This window comes from Ahaetulla prasina, chromosome 5, assembly GCF_028640845.1.
Source record: "Ahaetulla prasina isolate Xishuangbanna chromosome 5, ASM2864084v1, whole genome shotgun sequence".
Taxonomy (NCBI): Eukaryota; Metazoa; Chordata; class Lepidosauria; order Squamata; family Colubridae; genus Ahaetulla; species Ahaetulla prasina.
The window spans coordinates 85,746,189-85,758,395 of record NC_080543.1 but is presented as its reverse complement, the minus strand read 5'-3'; the positions used below and the strand labels follow the sequence as shown (position 1 = coordinate 85,758,395).

General features: G+C 37.2%; 1 protein-coding gene across 1 annotated transcript in view; it reads left to right on the top strand.

Moving 5' to 3' along the window:
- The window catches only part of FRMPD4 (FERM and PDZ domain containing 4), a 292,626-nt gene that overhangs the window by 269,546 nt on the left and 10,873 nt on the right, over positions 1-12,207 (top strand). Inside the window, exons 9-12 of the mRNA XM_058185802.1 lie at positions 7,023-7,142; positions 7,665-7,801; positions 9,223-9,349; positions 10,783-10,872. Coding sequence (XP_058041785.1) covers positions 7,023-7,142; positions 7,665-7,801; positions 9,223-9,349; positions 10,783-10,872 — 474 coding nt within the window. The remainder of the gene's footprint in view (positions 1-7,022; positions 7,143-7,664; positions 7,802-9,222; positions 9,350-10,782; positions 10,873-12,207) is intronic.

Genomic DNA, 12,207 nt, shown 5'->3' with positions numbered 1-12,207 from the left:
AAGCTACCTAATAATTTTGCACACCTTGATATAAGGTGTTGATCTCTTTAGGCCACATCCTCTAACATTACACAAATACACATCACCTGATATGCTTATCCACTAAACATTCAAGTTTGGAAGTAGAAAATATGCATTAAAATGATATGGTCAAAATACTCACTTGCCTAATAATTGTGCTCACAGTGTATTTCCGTGTAGTGGAAATACACTGGAAATAAGACAAATTGTGTATATGGCAGAAGTAGAAATATGGACACACTTTTGAGTCAGTATTTTTTAATGCCTCTGTTGTGCCTCGCCCGCCCTCCTCTCCTCAGCCGGGCCCCTCCCATCTCCTGCTATCTGATTCAGAGTCTGATAATGAAGAGGAACGGCCTGGCTTGCCTCCAGCCCCCAGCCCTGGCACCATGCCCGGACAGAATGTCAGGAATGCACAAACAAACCTCACTCCTACAGCGTGTGAGCACGAAGCCAGCCACGTGCTAGAATTACCGGCAGCAGATCAGGAGGAAGGGAGTTCACAGTGGATGGATCCCCGCTTCCGGAGAATTGAGAGGCGACGTCAGCAAAAGGAAGGGAGGGGCAGGCCTGGATAAGTGCTGAGTCATGGAGCCACACCCCATGGCCTATATAAAGGATCTGCTTTTTGGCATTCCTTGAGTCAAGCAAAGTCTCATCTGGTTTGCTGAAGTCACACCTTGGATTCTTGCCTGCCCTGAGAAATCTGAAAGGAATTTGGCAAAGCTGCAGAGGCTTCGTGGCCACGCTTGATACAGACTTCCCAGACCCGGCCGTCGGAGTGGGAGTAGGACACGACAGCCTCTTTTGTCAGAATATGTTTCTAGTGGGTGTCCAAAAGATTTCCTGTTCTTGGTTTTGCATTTACTTCTACTTTTCTTTGCAGAATTCATCTGATTGATTATATCCCATTAATGTCACCTTCCAGCAACTGCATATGTAGATTTTCTTCATGATAATCTGTTCCTAGTCAGGTCTTAAAAGTCTTCTAGTGATCTACCTTCCACCAGTATAACTGAGTCCATCCACCTTGCTGCTGGTCATCCTCTTCTCTTTCCTCAGAATTTTTCTAGTTCAGAATAATTCTTAAATTTCTTTGCATGCATTGCATGTTTCAGATTTCCCTACAGATTTTTCAATAATATTCAATAATGGTTGAATGTGCTACTGTAGTTATTCTAAAACTTTTATATTTCTTCTTGTAAGTACTTCATAACTGAATGAAATATCCTCATACTTCATAATTGCTGATATATCCAATCTTTTCACTTTCAGTTTCCTCACTGTCTGTAAAACATCAGTTTCTAGAGTATGTTAATATTTGTCCATTCAAGGTTTCCTTGTCATTGGTACATACAACTGCAAAACACAATAGACCTCTCCCATTTTTTTATTATTAGCAGTATTTTCTTTTTTTAAGAATCCTTTTTCAGATGTACTGTATATTGTTATTAGATTATTTCATCGTCTAAAACACTTTTTCCAAAACATTTCAGGCTTATCATGGTTTTAGCTTCCATACTTTCATGATGACTTCTGTGATGAGGTTGAGAAGTTGCCAACTAAATTTTTCGAATAGACATTTGTATCTATTCGTAATTGGTTTTTGGTGTTTTTCATGCACACACCCACACATGTAATTGATAGGTCTGTTTTAGGTGCTATTTTGTCTTAGAGGTTTCAGAGTTAAAGCAATCTGTGAATTTCCCCCTATTTGTCTCATTTTATTGCCAGCAGTTCTAAAAAGATTCCCCATAGGAAAGTAAAAATATTTCATGTATAAATCAACTTTGTATGGAATAATTATTTTGGATAGTCCATGTCCAAAGAGAAATATGCATTTCTCTTTTTTTAATCTTTAAATTGGGGCATTTTGCTTTGAGCACTTACTGAAACAATTATTTCTGGCAGAATAATTTGGGGAATGATCAAGAAATAAAGCCAAGGACATTGGAAGAGGAAATGAAGAGAACACAGGGGAGGGATATTAGTTAACTCAAACACATGTGGGCAAATGAGTGCTCTGCTGAGACGAAGGTGATAGCAGTAAAGTCAGTTTGAGGGTTAAGGTAGGGATGAAATTCAGATGCTGGGAAGATTAAATGTAGTTGACACATTTGCTATATAGGAAGAGGAGGAGAGGGAAGAGAGAAGATACAAAAAACTCCTTACTCACAATATTCAGATTTTCTTTCACCGAAAACTCAGGACAATCTGGGCCTTGTTTATGTTAACCTGTGGCTGACCCAAACTGGCAGAACTTCCAGAATGGATACCTTTTCCAAGTTCAAAGCAGTTTTTTCCCATTTCGTGCACATCTGTAATTATCCTGAATCTTTTTAAACAAAGCGTGATGTCTTATTCGGAAAACTATAATCCACTTATTTTGATAATTGAAACTGCAGACAAAAGTTCTGAGTGATTTCATTTATTTATCATTAAGAAATATGAAATATTCTAGATGCAGCACTATGAAATTCTTAGAAGTTCATTTACTATAGTAGTAGGACCCTTGCTTGGGGTTTTTTGGGGGGTGGGAGAGGTTTGTGACATTCTGCAAATTGATCACCTGTACCTCAACTTGCTGGTAGTGTTGCAGCAATACAAAGTGTCTGGTGGATAGCAAAGTCCTATTGGGATTGGAGGCCATTCCTAATATTTTAATCTTGTCAAAGGAATTATTATCTCAACATCTGTAGGACACCAAATTGAGGAAAGTTGATCTATAGAAGCAGACGGTATATAGGTGGTTTAAATTAAGAAATAAAACCTCACTGAGCACAAATAACCACCCAGAAAAAATTGGATGGGGCAAAATATACATTTTTAAATAAATAAATAAATCTGTAAATAATATTTCTATTGAGATGCAGTTTATCTGAACTCTCAAATTGTATTTTTAAATACCCTAGTGTTAGAAATATTCGAGGGCAGCTCCCAAGTTTGCATATCTCTGAAATATTCACCTGGCCTCTAGGAAAATCCTTCTGTTATCTCAGGGGCTGCATAATTTACAAATCAGGCCAGGAGGAATAGCAAGATAGGGAAGGGAAAGATGTGATTCTGCCATGTTTCAAAGCTTAAGTTTCTCCCACATGTTTCCAACTATTCCCAGTGGATAGAATTCTCTCGAGTGGCAATAACACCTTTTCTCCCAGTGCAAATTAGCAGGAACTGTGACTGGCACTGCAGCAGAAGTGTAGTCATGCAGTAGAATCTTGGACACTTGAATTTTCTAAATCGAAGGCAGAATCAGATTAGTCAAATTAAACTCATTTTGGGAAGGACGCTGTTTTCTCCCCCCCCCCAATAGTGTATCCAATAATGTTAGAAGGTTAGAATATGTACTTCTCCCTTATTCATAAGATATTTAAAAGAAGGATATCTGTAGATTTATCTGTAGATTTAAAAGCATATATGATAATGAAAATGGTTCTTTTCCAGACTTAAAGAAACATTATTTTGACTTCTTTGTCATCCACTTTATAATAATAATCAGAGTAGAGCTGGAAGGGATCTTAGAGGTCTTCTAGTCCAACCCACTGCTCAAGCAGGTGATCTTATACCACTTTAAACAAGTGTCTGTCCAGTCTCTTCTTAAAAACCTCCAGTGAATTATCTACTTACAGAAGTACCCACAACTTCTGAAGGCAAGCTGTTTTACTGGTTAATTGTCCTCACAGTTAGGAAGTTTCTCCTTAATTCCAGGTTGCTTCTTTCCTTGATTAGTTTTCATCCATTGTTTCTCATCTTGCCTTCTGATGCTTTGGAAAATAAGATGGCCCCCTCTTCTTTGTGGCAGCCCCTCAAATACTGGACTACTAGCCATATCCAATTACTGCAACCGTTCTTCATATGTTTTTGTCTATTGGCTCTTAATCATCTTAGTTGCTCTTCTTTGTACTTTTTCCAAAGTCTCAAATCTCTTTTGTAATGTGGGGACCAAAGCTAAATGCAATATTCCAGGTGTGGTGTTACTAAAGATTTATAAAGCAGTACTAATACATCATGTGATTTTGATTCTGTGCCTCTATTTATACAACCAAGGATTGTGTTAGCTCTTTTGGCAGCTGCTGTATACTGGTGGCTCATGTTTAAGTGATCATTCATTAGGACTCCAAGGTGACTTTCACAGTTATTGTTTTCCAGCCAGGTTTTGCTTAATTTGTACTTGTACCTTTGGTTTTTCCTGCCTAGGTGTAAAACCTTGCTTTTCTTCACATTAACTTTCATTTTGTTGGATAGGGCCCATTGTTCAAGTCTGTCAAGATCTTAGGATCCTGAGCTTGTCTTCTGGTGTGTTGACTATTCCTGCCAGCTTAATGTCATCTCCAAATTTGATGAGTTCCCCTTCTATTCCCTCATCTAAGTCATTTATGAAGATATTGAAGAGTACTGGGCCTAAAATGGAAACTTGTGGTACTTATCTGTTTACTTCCCTCCATATATATGTAATACCATTTAGGGCTACTCGTTGAGTATGGTTTGTCAGACAGTTACAAATCCATCTGGTGGTGATGCTGTCTATCCCACTTTTTTCTAGTTTACCAAGTACCGGTAGGTTGTGGTCTACTTTGTTGACTGCCTTGCTGAAGTATAAGTAGTCCATAGCATTTTGTTGTTCTACTAATTTAGTCACTTTGTCAAAGAACAAAATAAGATTGGTTTGGCATGATCTGTTTTTAACAAACCCATGCTGGGTTCTAGTTATAACTTTTATTAGTTTCTAGATATTCACAGATCCATTTTTTAATTATTTTTTCCTGGTATTGATGATAGGCTGATTGGCCTATAGTTTTCCCAGGTCTGTTTCCCCCCCCCTTTTTTTTTTGAAGATGGGAACCACATCAGCTCTTTTCCAGTTCTCTGGAAGTTCCCCAGTGCTCCAGGATTTTTAAAAGATACGGGACAATGGTTCTGAGATAATATCAGCCAGTTCCTTCATAACTCTGGGATGTAATCCATCAGGTCCCCATGATTTATATTCATCAAGATCAGACAGATATTCTGTTACCATTTTCTTGCTTTTTTTAATTTTTATTTCTAGTGTGTCTTTTACAGTTATATGTTGGTAGGTTGTATGTTTCTTTTTGTTTGAAGACTGATGCAAAGAATGAGTTAAGCAGCTCTACTTTCTCTCTACTGCCTGTTATTTCCTTACCCTCTTCTCTCTTTAGTGGACCGACTGTTTCTTTACTTTTTTTTCTTATTATTTATATGTTGAAATAATTTTTTATTATCTTTTACTTTTATTGCAAGTCTTTGTTCATTCTTTCCTGACCTCATCTTTGCAGATTTGGGCTATCTGTTGATACTCTGCCTTAGTTATGTGTCCCTCTTTCCATTTTTTTAATTATCCTTCTTGTCTTTCAGTTTATCAGCGAGATCTTTGTACAACCATGCTGGTTTCTTCCAGGATTTCTTGTTTTTCTTTTTCAGTGGTATTGTGTTGAATTGGGCTTTTATGATCAAATTTTTCAGGGTTTCCCACACTTCTTGCATTATTTTCCCCTTTAGAATTTTCATCCATGGAATTTTTCTTAGGCTGTCTCTGAGTTCGTTAAAATCAGCTCTTTTAAAGTTTAAGACATTGGTTGGATTATATTCTATTGTTTGTGTTTGCATTATACTGAACTCCAGTATGACATGGTTACTCTTGCTCAAGATTGTGGTGACTTCAACTCCCTCTATCACTTCTTCTCTATTAGGTCCATATAGCTTTTTCTCTAGTTCTGTCCTCTGTCTTTTGGATGACAAAGTTGTCAGCTAAATTGATTAGGAATCTGTTCAATTTCCCACTTGCTGCAGAGTTTGTTTCCCAACTGATATCAATGTCAGGGTTCTGACTGATGCCCTAATTAAATCATGAGCCTCGAACCAAGCTTCAAAAGAAATCCAGTTATTTATTAGGAGCTTCATGTCAGCATGTTCCAAATGAAGCCAACTCTGACCCCACATAATTTATGTTCCAGCTCTGACCCTGTTTCCCCCCCTCCCCTCAAGGTGTGTCATCAGTCACATTCTCCAATGAAGCCATTTCACAGGTTGTAGAGATCACTCCTCTCCACCCACTGTGGAGAGATGGCCTTGACAGAGATATGGCTGGAATGTGCTTTTGTTTTGACTGATGTGCTGCCTTGCCACAGCTGCAGAGTTCGTTTGCCCATCCCCCTTGCCCATGACAACTCGAGAGCAGGCCAGGGATGCTTTGCGAGTTGACAATCAGAGTACACAAAGTCTCCCATTACTACTGTGATATGTTTCCTACATACATTTGTTAATTGATTAACAAAGAGTTCATCTATTTCTTCTGCTTGGTTGGGTGGCCGGTAGTACCGTATATGCCTATAGCAATGTCATTCTTTTCTCCTTTTATATTGACCCATATGGATTCTAGGAAGTTTTCATCCTTAGTTGATACTGTTAACCAGGGGTCGGCAACCATAAACATTCAAAGAGTCACAAAGGTCCTGACCGGAAGCCCCCCATTCAATTCTGGAGCTGATCAGAAGTCCGGTTCCCCCACCATAGAGTCTCCTCCTAGCACGGCGTCCTTTTTCCTCTATCGACTGGAAGTCTGGTTGCCCAACCATAGAGTCTCCTCCTAGCGTAGCGTCCTTTTTCCTGTCCTAACTGAAAGCCCTATCATTTGTGGAGCCGACCAGTGACAAGGAATCACAGCAGAGGGATTAAAGAGCTATATGCAGCTCCAGAGCCACAGGTTGCTGACCCCTGCTGTAAACAATACCTGTCTCTGATGTTGAGATGCTTTTTCTTAGAATTGGCTAAGCATCTTTAAGTACACTCTGATTAACATTGCCTTGGCTACTGAATATGAAGTGATATGGAGAAAAAGAGAAAATTCATGGTTTATTTTGTAGTTTGGGGATCAATGTCTTCATTTAAATTTCCCTTCAGTCATCTAAGGGTTCCTGGATTATTTTAGAAAGAATACAGTGTCATGGCCTATGAATTGTAATGAAAGTATTTTGTTTCTCTAGGTGACCCAAAGACCAAGCTCCCATAAAATGAGGTGTCTGTTCAGAATCAGTTTTGTTCCAAAGGATCCTATTGATCTTTTACGACGGGATGTGGTTGCCTTTGAATATCTCTATGTACAGGTATGTTACAGAGTTGAAAATAGCTTGATAAAATGTCAGTAAATTCACTCGCATGGTTCTTTTTATGAAGCTTCCTTGCAGTTAAAATTATTTTTTAATATTTTGATTACAATGGAAATATCAAAAAAAAACACACACAAAGGATTTTGGCATCCATCCTGATGATTTTGAAATACAGAAGAGCTAGATTTCACTGTTGTTGTTGTTGTTGTTGTATTGTTGTAGTTTTAATCTGCTATATTTTCTGGAGTTTGTAGTTCCTGTGGATATGAAAGGATCTGGTTTAGAATAGGTTGCTCTTAGCACTGTAAACACTAAAATAAAAGTTATTCTGTTAACTCCAAGTTAATCAACTTAATAAAGCACATTTGTCCTTTTTATCCCTATTTATTTATGGATAGTTTTTCTGGCAGTGTTAGTTCCCATTCATTATGAGCTTGCCTTTTGGAAAAGAGATAGTCATAATGCAGTATTTTAAAAAGATGCTTAAGCTTGATACTCCCTCTGCTGGTTTTTTGACAGAGCTGTAATGATGTGGTTCAGGAGAGGTTTGGGCCTGAGCTAAAATATGATATTGCACTGAGATTGGCAGCATTACAAATGTATATTGCAACAGTGACTACAAAACACACTCAAAAAATCTCTCTGAAGTACATCGAGTAAGTATAGAATACAAGTTTCATAACATGTGAGTATTAGAGTTATATGCAATTTATAGTGAAATGAATGCCACTGTAAAATTTAATGGCTTTATTTGAAAAAAAAACCTCAAGACTATGCTAATATGAGAATTTAAGAAAACTTTAACTCATATTTTATACTTGGAGATGATTGTCAAATCAACTTAAGTTATAACATTGGAACTTCCTCACCAACATCATTTCTTATTTATTGTTTAATTTACCTGCGTGCTGACAGACCCTTGAAACAGTATTGCTATATAGAATTTTTGTTAAGGATTTTAATTACAGTGCTAAAAACTAATGGAAACTTTAAAAAAGAATAAAATGCAGGAAAAAAGAAAAAGGATATGATAAAGAAAAAGAAATGTATTAAAAATTACTTCCAACCTTTATTACAACATGTGTAGACAAGTGTAATAAGTCTTCATTCCCATAAGTTTATCAGCAGATATCTTTACCCATCCCTTACCCATCCCATCCCTTATCTTTCAGCATATCTATTAAACATCAACATTTCTATCTTGGTGTCATACAAGTCCATTACAGATTGCTAGAACTTTTTGAAATAAACTTATTTGAATCTTGGTCAAATAAACCACCTTTATATTCCTTTCTTTTAGTTCTAATAGTCTTCAAAGATCTTCAGGGATCTGCTTTAATATTTCCAATGTTATGATTTGTGTCAGTTTTAAATCACATTTAATCAGCACAAAAACAGGCCTTTTTTTCCTCCTTCTATTGAGAATTTTTAATTCCGTCTTGTGTCCAAGTCTAAAATTATAAAGTTGCTTATCTTTATTATGAACCAGATAGGCAAAATAAATCTGGTTCTCATGAGAAGCTATTTTTTTATAGTTAATTCCAAAATATTAGAGTAAAACTAAATACTCTAAATTTAACTGGACCTTCAATGCATTTGCAACTTTTTTAGATCAAAATCTTATTTAGCTTTTTGGTTTATTTCACGTGTATTTATAGATTACAGTGTATTTATACAGTGTATTTATAGATTACAGTGTATAGTATAGCATAGCATAGCATAGCATACTATAGTATGTATAGTATAGTATAGTATAGTATAGTATAGTATAGTATAGTATAGTATAGTATAGTATAGTATAGTATAGTATAGTATAGTATAGTATAGTATAGTATAGTATAGTATAGTATAGTATAGTATAGTATAATATGTGTATTCTATAATTATATAGAATACATTACAAATTTAGAAGAATAACTGTTTAATTTAAAAAATCAAAGAACAATTTTGACAGCATGAATAGATAAACAATCCATATTTGCTTGACCATATAACTGTTTTCTCAGATTGCATAGGTTCTTATGAACATAGGTAATTTTCATAGAAATGTGAATTATAAATATCTTTTAAATTGCAGAAAAGAATGGGGACTGGAAACTTTTATTCCATCTGCTGTACTGCAGAGCATGAAAGAAAAGAACATAAAGAAAGCACTTTCGCACCTTGTCAAAGCAAATCAAAATTTAGTTCCTCCAGGTAAAAAGGTAATATATTTGCATCTCAATAGAAATACCTTTTCATAATAAAGAGAGCAAAATCCAAAGGAGAGAATTTAAAAGAAATCTTTCAGACACAAAAAATGACCAACTTATTTAGAGCTTGCCTGGACCTACAATCTGTAGTGCTTACTGTTCGTTTAAAGAACAAGGAAAAAATAATTTAGCAAAATCATTTTTAATACTGAAAGTACTGGGAATTGTTAGTCACAAGAACATAACTTTTCTGTTCATTTGATTTCTCTGCATTACATAACAATGCCTGAAAATTCTTTTCCTGTTTTAAATCGTCTATCTAGGGAATCTTTCAGTGCCATATATCTTTTTCATTATGCAATCCCCTTGGTGTTTTTTTTAATACCGTCAAGTGAACTGTTCTGATTTAATTATTAACTTTTGACATTAAAGGATGTAGGCTGTGGTTTCTTGAGATTCACATCAAATTGGATATATCTGAAATATGATTCATATATTAAAAGGCACTACTAGATTGAGGTAATCTCTCCTGAATTTCCTTCATTTCAGAGTAATGTTGCACCTCTGTAAATGATTTGGAAAAAACATTGTGTACCTTCTGCATAGCATATTTCTGTTATTCACATTGAAACAGCCTATATACAGCTGAAGAAAGTGGAGGCCCCTTTAATGAAAATTAGAGAGATGCTGTGCTCACACTAGAATCAACCTGAATTAATTCTTCTGAATTATTTCAGAAGTATGCAAATCTAGAAATCTAATGTCTCATCAGAAATTGAGATTAGATAGAGGAAGTCAATTCTCCATAAGGCTTCATAATTTTAGTAACAGCATGGTCAAGTAAAGTTCTCACTGAATCTTTGTGAGTCATTTTCATGTTATTAGAGTTGTGGATCTTCAATGTCATGGTAAAGATTTTGTCTGAGGTTATAGCTACTGTTTTCTCCATTTCCTCAGAATCTGTTAAACCACATAAGGACCAAGACTTTTGCTGATGGTGTTGGAGCCTACAACAGCTTCCCTTGCTTTAATATCTGAATGTTTTCAGCCCTATGCCTGCTAGTGCTTGACTAATTATTGGGTTTGGGAAGGGATAGATCATGGAGGAGGAAAGTAAGAACCATTGCAATAGATGGTGTGATCTGAATTTCCCTGGTTTATGATTTATGAGTTCAGTTCAGATATATTTGCCTTTGGCTTGTTATTAACACAACCATAGAATTCCAAAGATTCTAAGAACTTGGCCTACTTTGTGCAAGATCTGCTAAAGCATTTTGGACTGATAAGTACCAACCAGAGACAGCACCAAAAGGAGAATCTATTCTACTGGTCAAAAATGCCAGGAAATTCCAAAATCTAAAAATGACCACAATACCAAAAAATACCTACCTGTGTTTTATCATTGGAATATATTTTTTAATCCCCCACCCTCCTCTTATCTTCAGCTCTCTGCTCTCCAAGCCAAAGTACACTATCTCAAGTTTCTCAGTGACCTGCGACTATATGGAGGACGGGTATTCAAGGCAACGTTAATGGTGGGCTTGTTTCTCCTGACTTTTTAGTTTTTGTCAACTGAAGATTGATAATAATGGGATAATCACATAATTGTATTATAAATAATATTGAACCAAGTTGTATAATGTCTTTAATATAATTTTCTATAATATTATTGATGTTATATAATTTATATTAGGGTTGTTTTTCACAAGGCCAAGTATGTAAATTAGGAAAGCCTTCAAAGATATTTTCTGAAAGGAGCACTTTGATCTATAACCTATTAATAATATGAATTAAATTTATTTATTTATTTATTTATTTATTCACATTTTTATACCGCCCTTCTCCGAAGACTCAGGGCGGTGTACAGCAAGTAAAACGACAATAATCCAAAACCATTTAAAATATCATAACAAAGTTAAAAATCTAATTAGACTGCTGTATGCTTAAAACTATTAGGTAAAAATACAAAAGATAAAAACCCCTGTTGAGAAACCTGCTAAAACCCCCAAATATTAAAAATAATCAATCGGGCCAGCCCCGCTTGGTGAAAAAAGAAAGTCTTGAGCTCGCGTTTAAAGGTCCTAAGATCAGGGAGAAGACGGAGTCCCACCGGCAGCTCGTTCCACAGAGCGGGCCCCCCACAGAGAATGCTCTTCCCCTGGGGGTCGCCAGCCAACATTGGTTGGCTGATGGCACCCCAAGGAGGCCTTCCCTGTGAGAGCGCACTGGACGCACTGGGACAATGGCAGCAGGCAGTCCCGTAAATATCCCGGTCCAATGCCATGGAGTGCTTTAAAGGTGATAACCAACACCTTGAAGCGCACCTGGAAGACCACAGGCAACCTAATAGTTTTTACCTAATAGTTTTAAGCATACAGCAGTCTAATTAGATTACACGGGAGCTACGAGGAGCTCCCTCAATCCCCTGCACAGCCGCATTCTGTACCAGTTGGAGCCCCCGGATGCTCTTCAAGGAGAGCCCCATGTAGAGAGCATTGCAGTAATCCAGGCGGGAAGTGACGAGGGCATGACTGACTGTGCATAACGAGTCCCGGTCCAGGAAAGGGCACAATTGACGAATCAGGCGGACGGCCGTCAAATGGTCTTCTAAAGACAGCCGTACATCCAGGAGAACACCTAAATTGCGCACCGATTCCCTGGGGGCCAGCGATTCGCTCCCCACAGTCAGCAATGGGGTAAGCTGACTATGCCAGGACGCCGGCATCCACAGCCACTCCGTCTTGGATGGGTTGAGTCGGAGCCTGTTCGTCCCCATCCAGACCCGAACGGCTTCAAGGCATCGAGTCATCACATCGACGGCTTCGTTGGGGTGGTTCGGGGTGGAGATGTACAGCTGAGTGTCATCGGCA